This window comes from Vollenhovia emeryi, unplaced genomic scaffold (genome assembly GCF_000949405.1).
Source record: "Vollenhovia emeryi isolate VEMERY1.0 unplaced genomic scaffold, V.emery_V1.0 DF939142.1, whole genome shotgun sequence".
Lineage (NCBI taxonomy): Eukaryota > Metazoa > Arthropoda > Insecta > Hymenoptera > Formicidae > Vollenhovia > Vollenhovia emeryi.
The window spans coordinates 1366149-1387246 of record NW_011967224.1 but is presented as its reverse complement, the minus strand read 5'-3'; the positions used below and the strand labels follow the sequence as shown (position 1 = coordinate 1387246).

Here is a 21098-nt window from a genome sequence, read left to right as displayed (position 1 = left end):
CTTTCCTGATACTTTGCCAGTTTTTTGAGATTCTTGATTTTTGCGATTTAAAGTTTGAAAATCTTGCAATTTCAATTCTTGGAAACGCTGAATAATTATTGGTATTTTAGGTAGTGCGACCTTTTTGCCGATTATGTTCTCCCATGGACTTGTAAAAAGTAAAAATTTTTATTGACAAACGTTGAATTCGTTAATGAAATCTTTCGCTTTTTACGAGTTTACGCTAGAGAAAAAGATTTGTGATGGAGGCCTAGCGTTATAATCTTTATTGAGCATCCGATAAAGTATCGTTTCAATTTATCTTTCCGATATATTTCTTTTCGATTAACTTTCACGGGAGAGTTCGTCGCGCTCCGACGACGGGGGAGGTTTACAGGCGCGAGAATGTGATCTCTGACCGCGAAAGTGGAGGTCATTATCCCTTATCGCGACACGGTCAATATTATCGACCCTGAGGACGCGGTGCAAGGGAGTGCGACTCAACGCGCGACAGTTCCTATGGAAACCCGCGATCGAATTCGTACCCCCGTCGTCCGGAGTTCTTCGGCACCCGGAGAAGCTATAACGCGCGAACTCCGCAGTAGCACAAATATTGACGCGGCGAGAAGCCGCAGAACCTCGTGAATCTGGAGAACGGCTGTCTTCCGGGAGAGACGAGATTTCGCCGGTAGAAAGAGGGCTTTCCTTTTTCGTTTATTGACGCACAATACCGTTCTCGCGATTCTATTGGCAACACCCCCGAGACAATGGAATACTTCGCGTGGGAGGAAGTCGGTTGACGTTTGAAACTAGGTCGCGATTTGTCATCGGAAACGATTTCTGACCAGTCGAGGGGTGCACGAGAATTTTTCAACAAAGTTCTCGATTTTATTCGCTTCGACAGTGACTAAAAAATTAGTTTTTCGCATTCGGAGTGATAAGAAAAAATGGAAAACTTTTAAAATTTCCAGTGACCGAATTTCACATCATTCTAATCTCGAACCATGTCCAAAAAAGTTTAATGAAAATGTCAAAAGGAGTAAAAAGGTACTGCCTAAATAATCAATCAAATTATAATAGATTTTAGATATTCCATCATAAAATTTTTGATAACAAAATCCCACGGCGCCGATAAATTTAATTAACAAGTGGCGATCAATTACCTGGCAACGGAGTCTTGATTAAAATAAAAAATCAAATTTTGATATGTTCTCTAAGAAAAACAAAACACAGTAAGAATCAATATTAAACTTTGCATGGTACGTCTTTTCACGGTACTTATTGTTAGCTTCGATATTTGACTTCCCCAGACACAAAGATACGCTTCGGACCAGTGCGATTTTGTGTTGAAGTCTCGCGATAAAGAATATCGGTCCCGGAAGTATGTGCGAATAGATTTGTAGAAACAATTTGTCGAACGAACGGCACGAGGAGTTGGTTCCAAATTGTTCCGAGTATTGCTGAAAGAAATTTTTTCGCCGTTGCTGATTCCCGAATAGGTAGGCAGTCGTGATTATCAATGATTGCGAGTTTAGTTTGGGGGATTTAGTTAGGATCCTCTTTCGCCTTTTCCGATTGTCCATATCGTCGCTGCCGCGCTTATTCATTACGTCTTCCCGCGGAAATCGCGCGCGAGGATGTCCGGGAGGACGTCGCTGATGGAACAGAAGAAACTCCAGTGGGCGAGGGAAAGGGGTAAGTAAACTAACGACCAACAATTACAGTTAAGCAATTAGTAAACGGAGTCTTTACAAAGTTCTGTAAAGTTTTCTAGATCGGGAGATAAAATTCTAATATTGTTATATTTAATTATTATATACATATACATATATGAAACGAGTAAAGACATGAATATATGAGCAAACAGCTACATAGAATTATTCCTTTCATTGTGCTTTTAATTTCAGAACGTGTAATAATACTTTAATTTATTGCGTAATTATTTGCTAGGATTAGATTCTACCTAAAATAAGATCATATCTAAACGAGAAGTATTTTTTTTATTTATTATACAGAGGAAATGTCTCGTCTGGGTGTTAATTGGGGAACTCTGAAAACTGATAGTAATCACAACCACAGTCATATTCGGTAAGTGTAGCCAATCACTGCGAAATATTGTCGTTATTCTATATCAGAACTTTAATTCAATCTTAACTATTTTGTGCAATTTAACAATAGAGATAACAGGTTACCTAGCAGTTCTTAAAAATTATTAATTTTGTTAGCATAAACTTGACACTTCTTGATAATATGAGAAATTTCTGGTACAGTACTTACTCGAACGAGGCCCGACTATCCTTGGGGGAAATAAGGGACAGGCCTTCGGTGCAACCCTTTCGTACGGCTCCCGGACATTACGGGAGCACCGTCAGTGTGAAAAGTCTGGTAACGGAAAGTTCCGCGAATGACAAAAGCAACCTCAAGTGCCTCGACTACAACGGCGGCAGTTTGATTAATCTTCAGGACCAGGTGGAGACTTCGCAAGTCAGACACAGAAGCCCCAGTCTGCCTCCGATTTTCAACAAGGAGCAACAGCAGTATTTCTGCCAGCTGGTACATATTTTCTTTATATCTAACGATAATAAATTATTGTATAAGCCTAGCTCTAAGAATGTAAAATGAGTTCGAAGAAATTTGGAAAAAGGAGCTCAATATTTGTATCTGCAATACTGAGTATGTCTTAAATCATTCAAGTTGAGGATAATCAACTGTCAAGATAACTATTTTCCTACCGTCTATCGCAAAGTTCATAATTCGGTAATAAATTTTTAATAAAAAATTTGATTGGCCCCTTAATAATCTTGCCTTGTTCGATTACGAATTGGTTTTACTACGAATGAAAGCTCTGGAATATCCCAGAGTATTGCTGTTACTTGAATAATTGATCGCTTACCGCAAGCTACTTGCGTGCAGCAGCAATGTCCCATCGATGTCACGGAGCTAAAAAAAAAGAATCGAATAATTAAATAGCACAGATTTATATTTATACATTGAGGATACCGGGAAAGTCAACAGGGATCAATTGAAAATCTTCTTTGTTACATTAATCTTCACAAATCTAATTTTTATATCGAGGTGTTATTTGTTTTCTTCCTTTCGAGCAACTTTCTTTGAAGCAATGCAGCTCTTCGGAGTAAATAGACAGATAGAAATTACAACCGGAATAAGCGCAGCACTCATTGTGTGCCTATATTCTTACCCGAGCTCTGATTCAAGCTTCGACGATTCATCAAATAACAATCACGTTTCTAATCACAATTTCATAAATGGCGAACGTCCCTCGATAGTACATTGCCCTTTCGCGGGGGAAAAGCAAAAGTAAGGCAGTCCGGCAAATCGATTCTTATCGCGCGATTGAAGTTCAACGACCTCAAGGCTATACACCTCGCATTCGAACTTAAGAGTGGCGAGTGGACATTAAGCTCGCCCCCGTTAGCCTTGCGATTGCTACGAGCCCGATAGCGCATACCCGATTTTATCGCAGTCATTGCTCTAAAAAATATTACGACTGAATTACCCTGCGGCTGGAAAACTCAGCGTAGCAGTCTAACTTATTTTTCTTCCTTTTAAGAAAAAATTTTTTTAATTCTATATTTGAAAGTTGGAGAAAACTAAATTTTTTACATTTCGACCCTTCTTACTTTTTTTGTAAATAAATACTGGACTATCGATTATGCAAAGTTGCGATTTTAATTGCAAGTATTTCTCGAGTGAATTATTAAGCTTCTACGCAGAAAGTGCATGTAATAAGTAAGTGGGTATAATAACTCAGTTATATATACGTGTATTTTATTCCTTATTATTCGGTACTTTAAAGGCAAGTATTGCCATGCGACCGCCCGTGTCGGCTTCATTATGTATGTAAGCGGGTAAAATAAGAAGCCGATCGTGCATGATTTATGTATGCGTCCCGTCTCCGGCAGGTACGATAGTAATATCCAGCCACAATACGTATATCGAACGCGACGGAACACAATTCCTTCCTTCACGAAAAGCCGGAACCCTCGTACCCGATCACGCAAGCCTCCCTTTCGCTTCCCAAAGGCGCCTTATCATTATCGTCTTGCCTCGCAGGAACAGCAACAGCGTGACTTCGGCGTGGAGGGATCGCGATACCAGCCACAGAGATCGCAAAAACTGGAGCACCGTCGCCATCGATCCAACGAGCGTCGCGAGAGCCAAAAAGAGGCTCGGCATTACGGCTCGCTGGGCGAGGAGCGCGAAGGCGAGACTTCCGGTTACGCCAGCGACTCCGTCGATGTACCGCAGCCGGGGCAAAGTGAGTTCCCTTGAACTTTAGCCCCTAAATTGCGCACGGGTACCGTTGAACAAAATTGAAAGCGACTTTTCATAATAGAAAATCTTGTTCGACGAATATCCAGATAAATAAATGAGAATGCTATGAGTAAAAAGTTCACAGATGACAGTAATAGTTTAGAATATCTCGTTTTTAATCATTTCCTTTGTCAAATTAAGTGTTTCTTTTTTATTCGATTCAAGGAGCTCTGCCTGACAAAGCAGCAAGCAGGATGGAAATGACGGAGAAAACGTGGCAAAATCCTTACTGCACCACCCCGGAGAGTTCACTGCCACCGTCGAGAAGGCTCTCGCCGGGCAGAATGGGCGAACTCAACAGGCCAAGGTGGGGCGGTGTCTGGGGTCAAGACGCAGCGAGAGGCGACCCACCGCCTCCCTCTTGGCTATCAAGATTAGGACAGTCGAGCCAAGTAATGATTACTAAGAACTTGTTGAGCGTCTCTGAAATCTTAAGAACTATACAACATTGAAGTATTTGTTTGCCTATCCCACGATTTTCATCATTTAATCAAAATGTCCATCTCTTTTTCAAGGTCCTGGTAATCAATCACGACAGCGCCAGCAGCCCGGACAGTCCAAGGACTGGCTCAACCGGCTCCGACATCAATAAAGTATCTTATCTGCGGGGTCAGAATATTCCAGTAGACGCGAATATTCTTCACGAACGGGAAACGAGACGGCAGAAAGCGCGGGAGCTTCAGAACGCCATCAAGCAGCAGCTTGAGGAGAAGGACAGGCAGAGGAAAGAGGAGAAAGAGCAACGGATGAGGGAGGAGATGTTGGAAGAAGAACGAATCCGGCGAGAGAGAGAAAAAGACAGAGAAAGGTAAAATAAGTTAACATATTAGAAAAATAAAGATTAAAGTAAATTACGCTACGCTATACAGATTCGAGAGGGAGCAGCGGATGACACGAGAGAAGGAGGAGGCGAAGCTGAGGCAGGCACAGGCGATGCGCGAGGTGCTGGAAGCTGCGGAGCGGCTGGCAATGGAAGAGCGGAAGAATCGGCGGAAGCGAGAGGAGCACACCGACGAGGACACCGACGTAGTAACGCAATCTTCCAATAAAGCAAATGCAACGGCGAACGCAACGGCGAACGTGAACGACAAACGCGAAGAACAGAATTGCTCGCAGACGCAGAAGCAAAGCGCGAACTTGATCGATTATCCCGAGGAAAAGTCCAGCCCAAAGGGCGTCAAGGAGGCCGACAATTACCGAGAAAGCGAGACCGACAAGGAACCAAAAGGAGTTTCTTCACGGATGAGTTACGCGGACAAGTCGGAAGAGGCCGCGCTGGATCTGAACCCGAGGTCTCTTCAGGTTCCCGTGAGCAAAGACGTGGCGATCGTGCTGAGCGGCCGGCTGGAGGACCCAGAGATCCTGAGCAGGGCGAATCTGCAACTGGTGAACCTAGTGATGACGCCAAGCCCGCGCAGATTCGACAGCGCGGATTATTTCTCGCTGGGGCTCAACACACTCATGAGGAATAACAGAAGTCCTAGGAACCCGACGAGGTCCTCAAGGGACACACCCTCGATCGTCGTAGAGAACAGACTGTTGACGCCGAGCAAATACAGAACGTCGGCCGGTCGGGACTTCGGCACGCAAACAGACGTGGAATCCGACGTTCAGGAGCTGCGGGAGAAGCTGCAGGATCAATCGATCAGAGACCAAGGTATCACGAAGGACCGGAAGGACACGACGAACGCCAACCGAAGAAACGTTGACAAGTGAGTCGCCACCGCGATCTCGATGTCGCATTTCCGGGCTTCTTAGAGCCGAAACGACGACTGTGTCCTCCCCTGCATGCGGTAGTATTTGCCGGTAATTATCGTTTTCATTTCATACTGTGTTGTTTGATAATAAGCTTGATGATTGTAAAGACGCTTTATCATGAAATGTCTGTCAATCCGCGCGAGGAAAGTACCCAGTAAGTTGAATGCTCTTAATTGTTTCTCTTGAGAGAATAGAAAGCGTAATTTTAACCACACTTCGTTTTTCTTAATTCGTCACATTGTTTGTGATATTATTTCCGTTCGGATTTCGTTCGAGTTTGCCGCTTGAAGCTTGAACGCAGCTGCTAAACTTGACGAAGCTTAAACCTGCTATCGTTCCCACCTGGAGAAAAACTGCTTTAAAAAAATTTATCAGTAAAAATTACGATACTTCAGTGCGTTTATAATTGTTCGAAGATCGAATAACGCGGGCTCCGGTGAAGAAATCCCTATGAAAACACTTCCGCGATCCAAATCGCAGCCCAGAACTACGCTCGATAGCAGACCACGATGGAACGCCAATCGGTAATTAAAGATGCTACGGCAACGCTTAGGGAAAAGTCTTCTATTACGAGATAGCAGATTTTCAACGTCCAAATTCAATCACAAATCTTTTTTCGCAACGATTACACGATCGAACAATCAATTTTCTACTAAACAGATTTCACTCCAAGGGCAATAAATTCATGATGAAACCAACAGATGATGTCTATTATATTAATTTAGCAAAAACTCCGCTATCTATTAGAAGCCTATCTCATAATAGAGGACTTTCCTCTCTATATAACTGTCCCTAAATCATTTGCTCGGCATAGATATCGCGAATATGTGATAACGATTAAACATCCTCTTAGCCCAGGAACACGATATCGAACGCAAAGCGAAAAAGACCCGCACTATCAGAGACGACTGCGATTAAGAAGGCGACCGATCGAGTCGAGCGACGAAGGGTCCAGGTAAAGAAATTTCGAAAAGGTAAAATCGAATTAAAACTCTAAAAAACGATTAAAAAGAATTTTTTAATAAAAATCGATACACGTTGTTTCAAGGATAATCAGAGGCTAAAGGATGTATTAAAGCAATAAGATTATAATGAATAAATGAGGCTATCGCAACAGGAACTTTTAGGACGGAGCTCCTTTAATCAATTATTGTAACGCACGGTTGCGCGCTACTTGATCCATTCTAAGGCGAGATTAATTAATCTTTACCAGGTCTCCGTCTCCCGACCGGCGGAAATCAAATAACGGAAAGTCAAAGAGTCGAAACACCATCAGGCGTAAAGCGAAAGCCGAGAATTACGACGCCGATCTATCGATGGACAGTCTGAATTCCGTTGTGCCTCTGCGGATCGACAAAGACGGGAAGATTAACATAGAGGAACGTGCCGATAAATTACGGTCGCAAAACGATGCGAGTCACGCGATACGACCCGATGACGATAGCTCTAACGTCTGGCGCGGACAAGAAATTTTGTCCAGACTGTCGTCATTGAGAAGCGTGCGTACAATAAATAGATAATGTACTAATTTCCATATCGGTACTTCAGTTCGGAGTAAACGTTTGGGTTAATTTGCAAGGTTGAATTTTGAACTGTCGATGGAAGAGTTTCAATATTCCTCAAGATGCACTCGCTTTTTTTTTCAGGGACTGCTGATGAAGCAGATCGAGTGGGATTCCGAGCGATGTCTGGTCTCACCCGCTGCATCCGAAATCTTTTAAGCGCCTGCGGAATTTCCTTGCCGTCAGACCATCCTTTTGTTTTTCTTTTCGTTTACGTAGAAAGTGAGGCCGAGTGCGAAAGGGATCTTGTCGGGGGATTATTGTTTGTTTCTTCGAGCAAACGACGAGACGAGCTCAAACCTCTTTCTCGCATTGCAGATTTAGATAATGGCCTTCCAATTGGACGATCTACTGAGGGACGACAAGAAAGACGCGAACTTGATACCCGATTTGAGTAAATCAACTTGCAATTCTTATGAGGAATTCCGGCGACTCAAGGAGAACTGTCCGGAGTTTAAAATCAAACCGGAAAAGGTTCGCGGCCATTCTAATGACGACGCAATACAAGCTTGTAGTATATGACAAAATATTGCACCCCGTTCATTGCAATTATATTAAAATCTCTATTATGCATTCTATTTTGATTAGCATTGAGATACTAAAGTCTAATTAGAAAAAATTGTACGAAGGTAAAAAGGGAGGACACGAAGGTCCGCGACAAAGAGTTTTCTTGGAAAGCGACCAAGAAGGAGCTCAAGAATATCGGCAGGGAATGGGCTTACGGAGATCCAGTCCCACCGGATATGAGGGGATTGGACCTGCAGGAGTTGCAACAGGTCGCCATCGATTGGCGAATGCTGACTCCGATCAGACCGAAGCTTCGCCAAGACGAAGAAATGTTCTCGAGACTGGTGGGGCTCTATCTTACGCGATTAACTTTTCAATTTTCTTAATGTGGAATCGTTACAATTTTAAAACGGTGTCCTTGCAAAAGCAAAATGCTCATCTTTTCAAATCCCTTTGTTCTTCAAGGTGGAGATGGGCAAATTAGAAGCGAAGACCGTAATGAAGGAACGCCGTTCGCCAACGAGTCCTATTAGACGAAGTAAGAATCGCGCGGGGATAATCGAAAGCAGTGCGAAAACCTGTAGAGATTGCGGCGAAGAATACTGCTTTGGTGAATTTTGCGGGGACGTCCTCTACGATTCCTTCACGAGGGTGACGATCGCCACCCACCAGTCCAAGATCAAAATATCCGCGGACGCCGAAACGATAATCGCCAATATGGGCCGTAAAAAGAAGAAGAGGAAAAAGGGAAAGAAAAGGGTTAAGAGCAAGAACAGAACGTCCAGGAAATCCGCCAGACTGTTAGTCAACGGCAAGATGAGGAGATCGATAACGGAACTTGAAAGCAAAACTGCTAAAGCGCAAAACAGCGGAGGGCAAAGTGAGAAACCGGTTAAACAGTTCAAAAGGAAATGTAGCAAATACACGAAGAAAGGCCTTTTACGCAAGTAACAATAATTAGAATAATTGTTAAAATAAAAATAATTGGGGAAAACCTGCAGAAATTGTATATCTCCTAAAAGCATCTTATTATATGTATTTGTATAATATGTAATCCTTATCATATAAGTTTCGAGGAATATAAAATAAAATATTGATCTAATAAAATTATATATAAATGTATACGGCATATGAATATTTGTTAATCTATTTATCCAAGTACTTGGATGAATAAATAAAATACTTGGATAAAATTAAGTAGATAAGGATTATACAAGTAAAACATTTCATTATGTATTTACTAATGTAAAAAATTATCTTCGAGAAACGAACGAAGGATATTCATTCGTTCAACTAATAAAAGGAAAAATAAATTCGGCACTCTTATATTATTACCTGTATGTTCCATGGCCAAAAATTTCTTCAAACGCCAAAATAAATGTGCACATGCACAAATCGGACAGGCGCAGTAAATGCTCCCTATTAAATGCTGAAAAAATATAACTTTTATTCAGTTTGTCACTCTCATCTTTCTCCCCGTCCCTCTCTCTCTCCTTCTGTCTTTCTTCAACTTGTCTTGAAACTCTTGAAACTCCGCTACTCGTACATTTTTCCATAAATATCACAACCAAAAAGCATATTTTCGCGAGAAATGTTCTGTTCGCCGAGCAAGATAAATGCGAAAATATATATTTATGTACATATACATATACCTTTTGGATCTCACACAAATATATATATGTATAGAATATATTTCGATAATGTACATTCTAATTTCCAGAAGAGAGAGAAGCGCATAATCGTGTGTGATTCGCAGAAACAGAATATTTCTCGTCGTTTACTACACCTTCATACGCAAATATATTTCGTTTGTCACATTTTCTTGGTTTCTTAATTCTAACGCTCATATAAGCTAACGATAAGATTTAAGTTAATCGAAACACACGTATTTTATACGACGTATGTTTTTTTATATTGTATACATAATATTTATTATATATATCATGAATTTATATTATTAATTTGTCACATGCTGTCGCAGCAATCCCTCAGTGAATAAAATAAATTATATGCGTAACTCTATGTCATATACATATATAATATATATTCGACACAGCCGTGTCGTATTTTCATTTACTCTTTCTCTCTTGTTATCTTATCTTTATGTTACAGTCGATATTTCGAATACGATCAGAGTCCTTGTGTGTGTGTGTGTGCCGTACAGAACGCAAACCTGTAGCTATATCGAGTCCAAAATAGGCCATCGTAATTGCGCTGTCGTTACTTCGATGCACGAATTGAAGAGGTACATTTGCAGAATGCTACGTGGACCGTACCGAGAGATCGTTTACCGGCCCTGTGGAAAATGCGCGGCATACTATAGATATATAATATGATGCTGATGTGCTTTGCCTATTTTTTGAAAGTTAGACGAGTCAAAACCGTGAGAATCTCTTTTACAAAGTTATATATAATTATACACCACGGTATTTCCGGCCTGTTAAAATCTATTCGCGAGATTTAACTCGAGTCACTTTCAAAATAAATAGATCGTACACGTATTGTCGGACGCTGATCGATTCTTCGGAAAAAGTATCCCTAAAATCTGGATCCCTACCGCCGCAGGGTCCGTATCGGTGAACCGTACGACGCAACATTGCACATATACATTTAATAAGAAGAACATTGCTCGTTAATATACATATGTACAGTGGCAATATAATACTTCCTCAATTTTATAGTCAGTTCACCTCCCCGTCTCGCCCTCTCACGTTTCTACTTAGCCGATTCTCGTGCGAAAATCTTCGTCGTGTCCTACACGCGGGAAAGAACACCGCTCTCCCCGCTCGAGTCTCGCTAACAGATGTTCCACGTTTTCGAATACACGTCGAATGCGCACAAGCGTGGTATTCAAAATACATATGTGCACGTCCGGCGCGTTTCGACGGCGATTCGGCGCAAATGCCGTATGTAGACGACGTGGCGATTTGGAGCAATACTTAGAAAAATATGCTAATTTCTCCTTCGCGATTCGAAAGCCGTCCCTTCAGACGGCACTTGTTTGGTTTTCTCTCCGCGCAAATGTAAGTACTCCGCGAACTAGCTCATTAAACTAATTGGTTGGATCATTACGAACAGCATTATCTAATAGCGAATTCGGTTGCTTGCACTAGTACGCCCTGAGTACACACCAAATTTGTTCACAGTCAATTTTTTATATACTTAACTTTGTCTTATATGTATACATGTTTAAAGAATAATTAGGCTAAAAAAGTGACCCGTACGGATGGTGTACAGATCATTTTACTGGCTAAGAAATATTTCAAGGGACATTTAAGACGAACCTTAAGCATTAGTGTGCACTCAGTGCGCACTAGTGTAAGTAACCGAATTCGCTATAAATCACTCTCGAAGCTTCACGAGTATACTTTTCCACAACCGTTAATTTTATGCTTCTCGTCAAAGTGCAACTTATCTTTTTCAGTCGTAATGGCTTCCGGATGGTGCAACTTATCTTGTCATAAATAGACGACAAAGCAAATTGCGATTTATAATTATCGTTGAATCAAGTATCTTAATATTTTCGCGTGAAAATACATACTGCTCGTAATATCTTTATCTGCCGCCTCAACTCTCTGCGATACACGAAATCTTGTATATGTTCGGCTTTATTGTACACAGAGACTCGAAAAAATAATTTTATAGCGGTTCCGAAGAAACAAACTTAATTTCTATTATGTAAATTAACATAGCTAATCGGTCAGCTACTCAGACAATCGCTAATTACCGTTGAATGGACATTCTTTGACGATTATATTGCCGCAAAGAGTCAAGCGATACACACGGTGAGAAGAAATGTATAAGCAGTCATGCGACTATCGATCACGAAAGACCTGATCGTATAAGGTGGCCATAAATAGCGTCGCTAAATTTCCTTTAATATCCAATTATTGTACGAAATTCAGCCTCGAACATGATCCAGACGAGAGATGATGCTTGCTTTTGGCACGGGACATGTACTGTCGATACAAGCGATTTGATGTATGAGTGACGATAGTTTCTGTTATAATTCAAGCTCGCTCAATATGTTCTATAAATAATTATATAGACCCTTTTCCTCCCTTTTTTATAAATTCCACGCGACAGTCCTCCACAATGTGGATTTCCTTTGCCAAAGTAACGCTAGAACCTTGTCTTGCACAGTCATCTCGTATGCGTGCACTTATGAGAATATATTAATGTACAGTATACAAAATATGAATGGCTATTCGATCAAGATAGGTACTTCTCCCCAAGATTCCCTTCCACACATAAAAGCTACGAGTGATTCAGCATTAGTTTGCAACATTCAAGCGATGCTCAGGTATAATATTCTTATCACAATATTGTCATACATCATCATATCATCTCACGCTCTCATTCGCTTCCTCTTAAAAGTATCGATACAATAATTTTACGCAATTTTTTAACAGATAGCTCTTAATTCGTAAATTATTTAGAATAAAACGTTGTCACGTACAACAACGATAATAATTTGCTCACTCACATCAAATCTTGTAATCCTTTATACATATACATACATACTTATTGTATATATGTATATAGATTCTTTCTGTTTCTGATCAAATATAAGCTAGGACATTCTCTGAGAGAAATCTGGAATTAATTCTCCGATATTTCCAATGTATAACATTCATGTGCCGCGCTCGCCTTACAGAGCTCAGCACCTAATAGCGATAGAGGGCTTATTGATAACATACTCTGATAAGAATTAATAAAGTAAATACAATATAATTCTTTTGTCGATTACTTCTAAAGAAATTGATCTATTAATCTTCCTGCATGACATGAGAGATGAATGGCTGCATTTGTTCATGAACTATAATTTTGATGTGCATTTGATCTTCTATGTTACTACTCGATTATCTCCGCACGACGATAAATGTTCAAGGAAATCGATTGTGAGATAATATCTGATACAAAAAAAATTCAGTTGTCATTAAAAAAATATACAAAAATATCATTTTGGTCGTTCGCATTTTCTTTTCTACCTTCGCTTTTTTTTAGGAAAAAGAAGTCGTGAGATTATAAGATCTATTAGCTATAAATATAATAATTGTAAAATTATCATAGTAATATTTCCTGTGTCTTAATTACAGTGTAACTGTAAGAACATAGTCAAAAATGCACGAAAGCAATATGTTAACACTGCTATCATGTTTACAAGTAAAACTGTTAGCTGTCATGATGTACGATAAAAATACAAATATATGTTTTTAACTTCTGAAAGTATTCAACAAGAAATCAATATTTCTTCGTAATATTATACCTAACAATATACATATAGATACAAATACTTATGCTGTAAAAATATTGGGTTATTTTCCCCTGCTTTCTACCGAATTTTCCTCTACTCCCCACGTGTTATTAAATTTTCACTGGCATAAAGTACAACATTAAATAATCAACAAATCATCTCATCCATGAATCGCTGCAGGATATATCAACGTAGATTTTGTCTCTCGATTTCAACATGTGTATATATACATATTCTGTTGCACAATGTGCATCCATGTATAAATCAGAATCCATTTAAGTTAATCATCATCGTTATCACATTTGTATGACTTTTACTGCCATGAATTTACGTAACGTTATCTATATCCTTCCCTAAAACTTATATTACTGATGTACCTAAATGGAAATACACTAATTGTTACGAGATGGATTTTCGAGCGTTCGAAGCAGAAAATAATCAGTCACTAAGCGCGACTAATCGTGTAGAAAAATATGATTTTCTCAAAACCCATTCTACACATCAGCAATATAAGTTTATCGCTTCCAAAGATTGTCCTGCATTATGAATATTACCGTGAAACGTACTTTCTATGTTTTTGCCTTTCAACCGTTCATACACATACAATGTAATGTGAGATGTCGATGAGAACCGGCGTTTAAGTAACAGCGATATACAATACGCGCATAGAATTGTTGTTCTTAATGTAGAAATAGTATGGAATAGTATACAAAATATTCTTCGCAAGATTATCAATCTATAAAGACATAAAATGTAAATGGCATAAGTACCATTACAAAACTTTATGATACAGAACTATTACAAACTTTATGATGAGATAATTGTAACTATATCTGTGTATAGTTATAATTATACAATTACGAAACAAAATACTCTACTATGGGCATATATAAAGGTATCTAAGAAACCCAATGTGTGCACAAGAATTGCCTGGTAAAGGTGAAAACTATGACTTATGCCACTCTTATTAAATGCAAGATAGTGTGGATAACAAGAAATGAAAAACGTACAAAAAAAATCTTCATTCTACATGGCGTTCTCACGCGATCTCGACGTCATGACAACTAAAAAGTCACAATTGAACAACCTAGGTGTGATTGGTACTATGTACAAGGGGGGAAAGGAACGATTTGGTCAGGCGGCGATCAGCAAGTCACTTGAAACACACCTGATTTGTCGAAAGCGACAAACGCCCTTTGGATCTCACTCTATTCCTTTTCGCAAGGAGCAATATCATTAGCGTTGCACGTCCTCAGTTATCCTTACGAGCCTTTTTTTTACTCTTCTTCTGAGGCTTCGCTTCTGTCCAGACGTCTGGAACGCAATTACAAACAACATATTAAACAACTCGGAAATAAAGGCATCTCGTAATTTCCTCGTTAATACAACAAACCTCCTAACTCGTCGAACACGGCGATTTTCTCTTTGCTTTCCACCACTTTATTTTCTTCCACGTTGTTGGCTATTTTTTCCGCAATCAACGGCTTTATCTGCTGCTCCTCCACAACAGGCTTATTATCTGTCTTTGGTGTAGATGGTACCGAAGCGGGTGTGCTCTCGCCTTCGGTAGCTTTCTTACTCTTTTTCGATTTTCCAGACTTCTTCTCTTCCTTTTCGACTTTCTCAACCTGCGTGCGAATATTTCGTTCACAGATTGTCAGCTAAAAGATTTTATTGCTACGCGAAATAAAGATATACCTTGCTCTGCTCTTCTTTCTGCGGTTCCTTGGCTTTACCTATCTCCTCGTCAGAAATGGACGTAAGAATCACTTCCTTCTTCTCCTTCTCTTTGAGCTCCTTATTCTCGGTCTCCTTAGCGGTCTTGTCTTTGACCTCGGGCTTGTCCTGTTCTTTCTGCTTGGCTTCGTTTATTAAATCAGCCTTCTTGGACGTCTTCTTGTTCTTCTTCGAAGGAGACTCCTCCTCCTTTTTCTTGTTCTTCTTATCCTTGCGCGAATAAGCTTGCTCCCAATCTCCTGTTATCAATTGTCATATTACCACAGGTAGATGTAACAGCTCAACAGTAATATTGTATGAAAAACCAAATCTTATCTATTCACGATAATACATGCAAGTCAACCAACCATCGTCAAAGTCCACCGGTTTTTCCTGGAACAAGTTCTTCAAATTCTTCTTGTTCTTCGCCTGCTCCACCTTGTTCTCTTTGCCAGCCTTAGCCGACGGCTGCTCCTTCTCTTTCTTGGTGGCGACGATCTTGTTGTCCTCTTGCTTACGCTCTTTTAACTTACCGTCAGCCTCATCTCCTTTGGCAGCCTTCTTAGGAGCTTCGGCTTTGGCCGCCAATGTCTTTTTAGCTGGGCTTGTTTTTTCAGATGCAACTTGGCCATTAGCAGCTTTCTAAAACAAAATATACATAAGTTCCATACATTGTCCAATATATAAAAAAAAATACATCTGTTTCCAAACAATATTGAACGGAATGTGTGAATCGTATGCTCTTGTCGGTAAAATTAGTTTAAACGTAAGGTTAAAGTTAAATTACACGAAACTCCGAGGACTTCTCTTATCACACATATGTTCGTTATACACGTGCGAGTAAGCGCGGTCTAATTAGGAATTGTTTCATTAAAATCACTCAATGCAACGTACTCGGTATCGGCGCGAGATTGTCGCGAGCGATTGGACTTTGGGTAGAGAAAGAGGGCAAAAAGCCGACTGTAGAAAGCGCCGATAAAAAGAGCGGATTTTAACGCCGGGCTGACCCCCGGCAGCGCCGGCGGACGCGCGTCGCGAGGCACCGCACGATGACAAGGAAAACAGACCCCGTCGCGGCGTTACGTCACGAGGCGCGGGGAGAGGGGAAACAGCCACCGAGCGGGCGAACCCTCTCTCGGGAGCAGCCGGAGGGACCAGCTGATTAGCGGGCGTGTGTGCGTGTGCGTCGACTCGCGCCCACCATATGGCGGGCGATCAGCGACGTGTCTACGGGGGGGAAAAAGGGAGCGCGCGGGGCGAGGGCCGGGAGGCGGGGAAGGGACGCGCGGCCGGGTCGCCCGCGACCCGTCGGTCTCTCACTAACCTTCTCGCGGACCTTGCCGCGCTTCCTGGCGAGCCTCCGCTCCACGTCGGAGCCCGCGGTGAGCTGCGCGAACGGCGGCTGCTCGGCCTTCTTGAAGCCGAAGGCGAACACGAGAATGGCGCATACCAGCACGATGCCCACGGGGATCGCGTACACGTATTGCGAGTGCTGCAGCAGCAGGCCGATGTGATCCATGGCGGCGCGCGACGTTGCGTGCGGCGGGAGGGAGGGGTGCGGGCGATCCGGGCGATGAGCGCTGGCCACCGGTCAGCACCCCGTCTGCGGCGCGTACCCGCGGTGGACGATGCTGCGACGGCGATGACAACGGCGTTGTCAACCAACGGCGACGGCGACGGCGACGTAGCGGCGCGAACCAGACGGCTGACACGACGCGGCGCGGCGCGCGAACAGATCACTCAGCAGCAACGCGGCATGCGCTACGCGCGCTCTGACGGCCGCGCGGACAACTACCGCCTGCCAGGCGGGCGACCACCGGGCGCTGACGCGGCTGTGACGCGTATCGCGGCCGCCTTCAGGGCGCCGCCGCGGCAACTTCACGCGGTTGCCGCGCGGCGGGCGCGCGCGGGGCCTTTCGAATGCAAAATTGCACGTTCCGTTCGACAAGCTCGACGAGATCTAAATGAAGATTAAACGTCGGATCTCGTGAAGCTGCTAATTCAATGATTCGACGACGTTCGCGGGGAAAAAAGATGAACAATTTTTATTGGGCCGAGCGCGACGAACCTCGAGTTTCGCAAAAATTTATTGAAGTTTCGCGCAGGTCCTGTGTTCAGAACTTTCGTACGGTACTAAACTTGGTTTCCCCGAGAATTCTTTGGCTGCGTTCCATCGCAGTTGCACGCGCGGTCGCGCAATTTGACGGCGAACGGCGCTGCGAGTGCTCAGTCGCTTGAAACGTCACGCTGGGGTTATGTTTACAATCCGATATGCGAAACACAATAACGTCAGGGGATTACACACGCCGCTCGAGCTTTACACTACGCATGGTCGAACACGATTGATTATCGTCGGTCATGTGAAAGCTTGACGTGACCTCGTTTACGCTTTTGTGTCGCCGGAACAACCGTCGTAATATCCCGCAATCGCGTGTCGTCCGCTCGGCTCTTGGTCGTCCGACGATTGTTAAACTCTCGACGATGTTGGAAGGCGTTAAGCACGTGCTGTTGGTGCTCTCGGGAAAAGGCGGCGTCGGCAAGTCGACAATCAGCACTCAGCTGGCGCTCGCCTTGAAGGAGTCGGGCTTTCGAGTAAGTTTGTTCCGCGAGTCCCGAAAGTTCGAAAAGATCCGCAACACCTCGTCCAAGTGACCGAAACAAGTTTGCGGTTCTCTCTTCCGATATTATTATTGCTGACGCGAGGTATCGTGACGAACCACTCTTTGCCAGTTTTCATCTTTCAGCTAAATATCTTTGCGACGCAGCTTAGCCCTAGCGGAGATTGATTCATCAGTCCAGATAGCACGCACAGTTCTATGAATATTCTATAAATATATATAGATTATTGCAATTAGAAATCGTATATTCATAACAAAGAACGTTGATTAAGCAGTTGGTCGACCATGGCTGGCGATGTGTTTTTAACACAGAAAATTTATTGCGAAAAGTATTACCTCAGCCAGGGTTTGAACCTGGACCTCCCTTCACTCTAGGTGGGCGTCTCAACCAATTCGACCACCGATAAAGAAGAACGTTTTTAGAATATTCGTTCAGAATAATGTTTTAATATTCATCGAGTTTATGTATTGCACATTGTTTATTGTGTAATACATTTATCTTGTGCAAAAGGCAGTGAAACCAGCGAGGGGGAAACCGCTGAGGGCATTGTGGTGTACAGATTTGCGGCATTACGTCTTGCTGAGGCTTTATAAAGATAAAATAAGATAATAAGATGAAGTAATGCCCACTGGACATTAGTGGGCATTGGTGTACAAGATTTTGGTCAGCGGTTTCCCCCTCGGAAACCAGTGATCATATATACAGGGTGAGTCTTTCCATATCCGACAAAATTTTTGAGAAGGTAGAACGGATCGAGATGAACGGAAAAGTCCTGTACCATTTTCGCAATTTTCGTAATAGTTAACGAGTAATTAATTATTAAAAATCGTTGTCTTAGGCCGGCCTACCGCCCAATTCGAGCGCGTGGCAAGATGTGACCGCCCGGCGATCGATATTGCTATGCGCACATCTCGCCACGCGCTCGAATTGGGCGGTAGGCCGACCTAAGACAACGATTTTTCATAATTAATTACTCGTTAACTATTACGAAAATTGCAAAATGGTACAGGACTTTTTCGTTCATCTCGATCCGTTCTACCATCTCAAAAATTTTGTCGGATATGGAAAGACTCACCCTGTATAACCGACACGCTATGTTCGAGAATAAGCTATGTAGCTTATTCTATTCACATTCGAAAAAGATTTCTAGTGGTGCCAGTCGAATATTCCTCGAATGTAAGATAAATATGCAAGAATGACCTATGGAATATTCCAAATATTCTTGAAGAATATTCCTGAAATGTTCATAGGAGTGTCTTGTGCTATCTGGAAGTTAATTCAATGTAATAACTGCGACAGGTCGGGATCTTGGACGTCGATCTTTGTGGCCCCAGCGTGCCTTATTTACTGAACTTGGAAGGGGAAGATGTTCACCAGTCCTCTGAGGGGTATGTCTTACTCGAGCGATAATTCCTTGGCAATAATCGCGCGCTGCCAACAAATGGTGCAAATTTCTAGGTGGATACCAGTGTTCGCCGATTCGGAGCAGAAGCTGTCCGTCATGTCGATTGGTTTCCTCCTGAAAAGTCAGAACGACAGTGTGGTTTGGCGCGGGCCCAAGAAGAACGGCATGATCAAACAGTTTCTGGCGGACGTGGTCTGGCGGGACATCGATTATCTCATCATCGACACACCACCTGGCACTTCCGACGAGCACATCACAGTCATGGAGAACCTGAGGTTAATTAGTGAATAATATACATAGTTAGTAACTCATTAACTTGAGCTTACAGCCAAGAAGTGGACTTGGTTTACAATATGTTCTTGGCTCATTCATTCTTGCATACTTATTTCCATCCTCCCTATTTTCATCCTTGCTTGTTGGGACTAGTATTTCTAATTGCTTTATTTACTTAGTTTACTTGCACTTGAAACCTAAATTTAACAATTCTAAGCTTAGCTTTGTTCTGTGTTAAATTTTTGGCCTATTTGTACTTACACTTGTATGGATCTTATATTCCTTATTTATATTTTATTAGTCTTATATTGATCTTACATTATTTAAACTTCTTCCTCTTTCTCTCCTTTTCTCCCTTTAAACTTCGTCACCTGCTTTCTCTTTCCATCCGTAGCTTCCTTATAGCAGTGAATAATATACATGCATTCGTATCTATTTATGGGTGAGATAATGTTAATATTTGTTTAACTGTGTTATAGTAAGGCATTTGTCAAATTACAGAGACGTGAAGTGCGACGGCGCGATTATAGTGACGACTCCGCAGGCAGTTGCGGTGGACGATGTTCTACGAGAGGTGACATTTTGTAGAAAAACTGGCATTCATATAATCGGCATCGTTGAGAATATGAGCGGCTTTGTCTGTCCTTCGTGTACAGTAAGTACACGGCAGCAAAATGTTCAGCTGTCATAACGAAATATTAGCTGTACACATTTTACAACTGAAAAGCAAGTAATGTTGGAAAACGTTTAGGCAATGTGGGCCGTCACCCGTTGAAAATGGTGTAAAAAATTATATATAATATTAATATTAACAGATTTTCAATCTAAAAACCACACAATCTTGGAATACAATTGTACGTTTCGGTCTGCGAAAGCGACCCTCCTCGGCAATAAATTAACAATTGAATATACTCGATCCGAAACCTAAAATCCGTCGTTACGAGATAGCGCAACGTAACGGTCATTATAATGAGTGTGTATCGAAAAGTGCCAATGTTACTTATAAATCGTGGCGAATCGATTATTTCTTTATACATCGATATATTTTATCCAACATTACTTGCTTTAATTTTCAAGTTGTTTTGTACAGGAGCCGTATTTACATTTTTCAACTGAAATTTAGTCGCCACATGCAGTTTTTAGCCACGGCTACATTTCTCTTTCCGTGTAATTGTAATTTGCGATCGTAATCCATGTTACTATTTGATACAGTTTTAAGAAATCTTACATTTTACAGGAATGCACCAATATATTCTCCTCGGGCGGCGGTATAGCTCTTTCGGAGATGGTGAAGGTCCCGTTTTTAGCTAAGGTACCTATAGACCCACAAGTCGGCCAGTTAGCGGATAAGGGGCAAAGTGTTCTGGTGACGTTACCCGACAGTCAAGTCGCACAGGTGTTTAGAAAATTAGTCGAAGAACTCACCAAGAGTAAGGAGGCTTGAAGACGGTACTTGCACTGTGCGTGATCCTTAGCGTTGCTCACTCGTGACGGCCTACTATCTTTATTCCCAGACAAGCTTATTTACAGGAAATTGTATATACAAGTATCTCTGTGAGATAATTGTTTTTATACTATAGTATACGGAGTTGCAAAAGGAAAATAAAAATGTTATTTTATCGTACAATTTACATTGTAAGAAAGGAAAGGGGGATTACCGAAAGACAGGATCTGTAACAAGCATCCG

At 41.9% G+C, this 21098-nt stretch overlaps 4 protein-coding genes across 8 annotated transcripts; 3 read left to right on the top strand and 1 right to left on the bottom strand.

Annotated features, from left to right (window-relative positions):
- Window positions 1–583: 583 nt before the first annotated feature.
- Window positions 584–8030, top strand: LOC105566836 (trichohyalin). 4 transcript variants are annotated; one of them, XR_001009315.1, is made up of 12 exons: window positions 584–1674; window positions 1995–2067; window positions 2250–2532; window positions 4054–4258; window positions 4480–4706; window positions 4830–5122; window positions 5184–6026; window positions 6489–6596; window positions 6926–7027; window positions 7286–7571; window positions 7719–7856; window positions 7953–8030. XR_001009315.1 is itself a non-coding variant. In XM_012021175.1 (12 exons), exons 2-12 carry the CDS (start codon window positions 1617–1619, stop codon window positions 7791–7793), a joined length of 2553 nt encoding a protein of 850 aa, XP_011876565.1. In that variant the 5' UTR covers window positions 584–1026; window positions 1479–1616; the 3' UTR covers window positions 7794–7797. The 4 variants fall into 4 exon arrangements, 3 of the variants coding, with proteins under 3 accessions (XP_011876565.1, XP_011876566.1, XP_011876567.1); XM_012021175.1 differs by lacking the exon at window positions 7953–8030 and having other exon boundaries at window positions 584–1026; window positions 1479–1674; window positions 7719–7797; XM_012021176.1 differs by lacking the exons at window positions 7719–7856; window positions 7953–8030 and having other exon boundaries at window positions 7121–7365.
- Window positions 7942–9465, top strand: LOC105566837. 2 transcript variants are annotated; one of them, XM_012021178.1, is made up of 3 exons: window positions 7942–8108; window positions 8264–8485; window positions 8607–9465. In XM_012021178.1, the coding sequence occupies exons 1-3, from the start codon at window positions 7962–7964 to the stop codon at window positions 9090–9092; spliced, it is 855 nt and encodes a 284-aa protein (XP_011876568.1). In that variant the 5' UTR covers window positions 7942–7961; the 3' UTR covers window positions 9093–9465. The 2 variants fall into 2 exon arrangements, with proteins under 2 accessions (XP_011876568.1, XP_011876569.1); XM_012021179.1 differs by having other exon boundaries at window positions 7964–8108; window positions 8248–8485.
- Window positions 9466–9917: 452 nt separating this feature from the next.
- Window positions 9918–16909, bottom strand: LOC105566838 (DNA ligase 1-like). The gene is made up of 5 exons (XM_012021180.1): window positions 16439–16909; window positions 15483–15756; window positions 15097–15374; window positions 14792–15026; window positions 9918–14712 (listed from the first exon to the last, which is right to left on the bottom strand). Exons 1-5 carry the CDS (start codon window positions 16631–16633, stop codon window positions 14651–14653), a joined length of 1044 nt encoding a protein of 347 aa, XP_011876570.1. The 5' UTR covers window positions 16634–16909; the 3' UTR covers window positions 9918–14650.
- A 399-nt stretch (window positions 16910–17308) lies between these two features.
- On the top strand, window positions 17309–21094 carry LOC105566835 (cytosolic Fe-S cluster assembly factor NUBP2 homolog). Its single transcript, XM_012021174.1, has 5 exons — window positions 17309–17706; window positions 19033–19121; window positions 19192–19413; window positions 19913–20066; window positions 20649–21094. Exons 1-5 carry the CDS (start codon window positions 17596–17598, stop codon window positions 20853–20855), a joined length of 783 nt encoding a protein of 260 aa, XP_011876564.1. The 5' UTR covers window positions 17309–17595; the 3' UTR covers window positions 20856–21094.
- The last annotated feature ends 4 nt before the right edge of the window (window positions 21095–21098 follow it).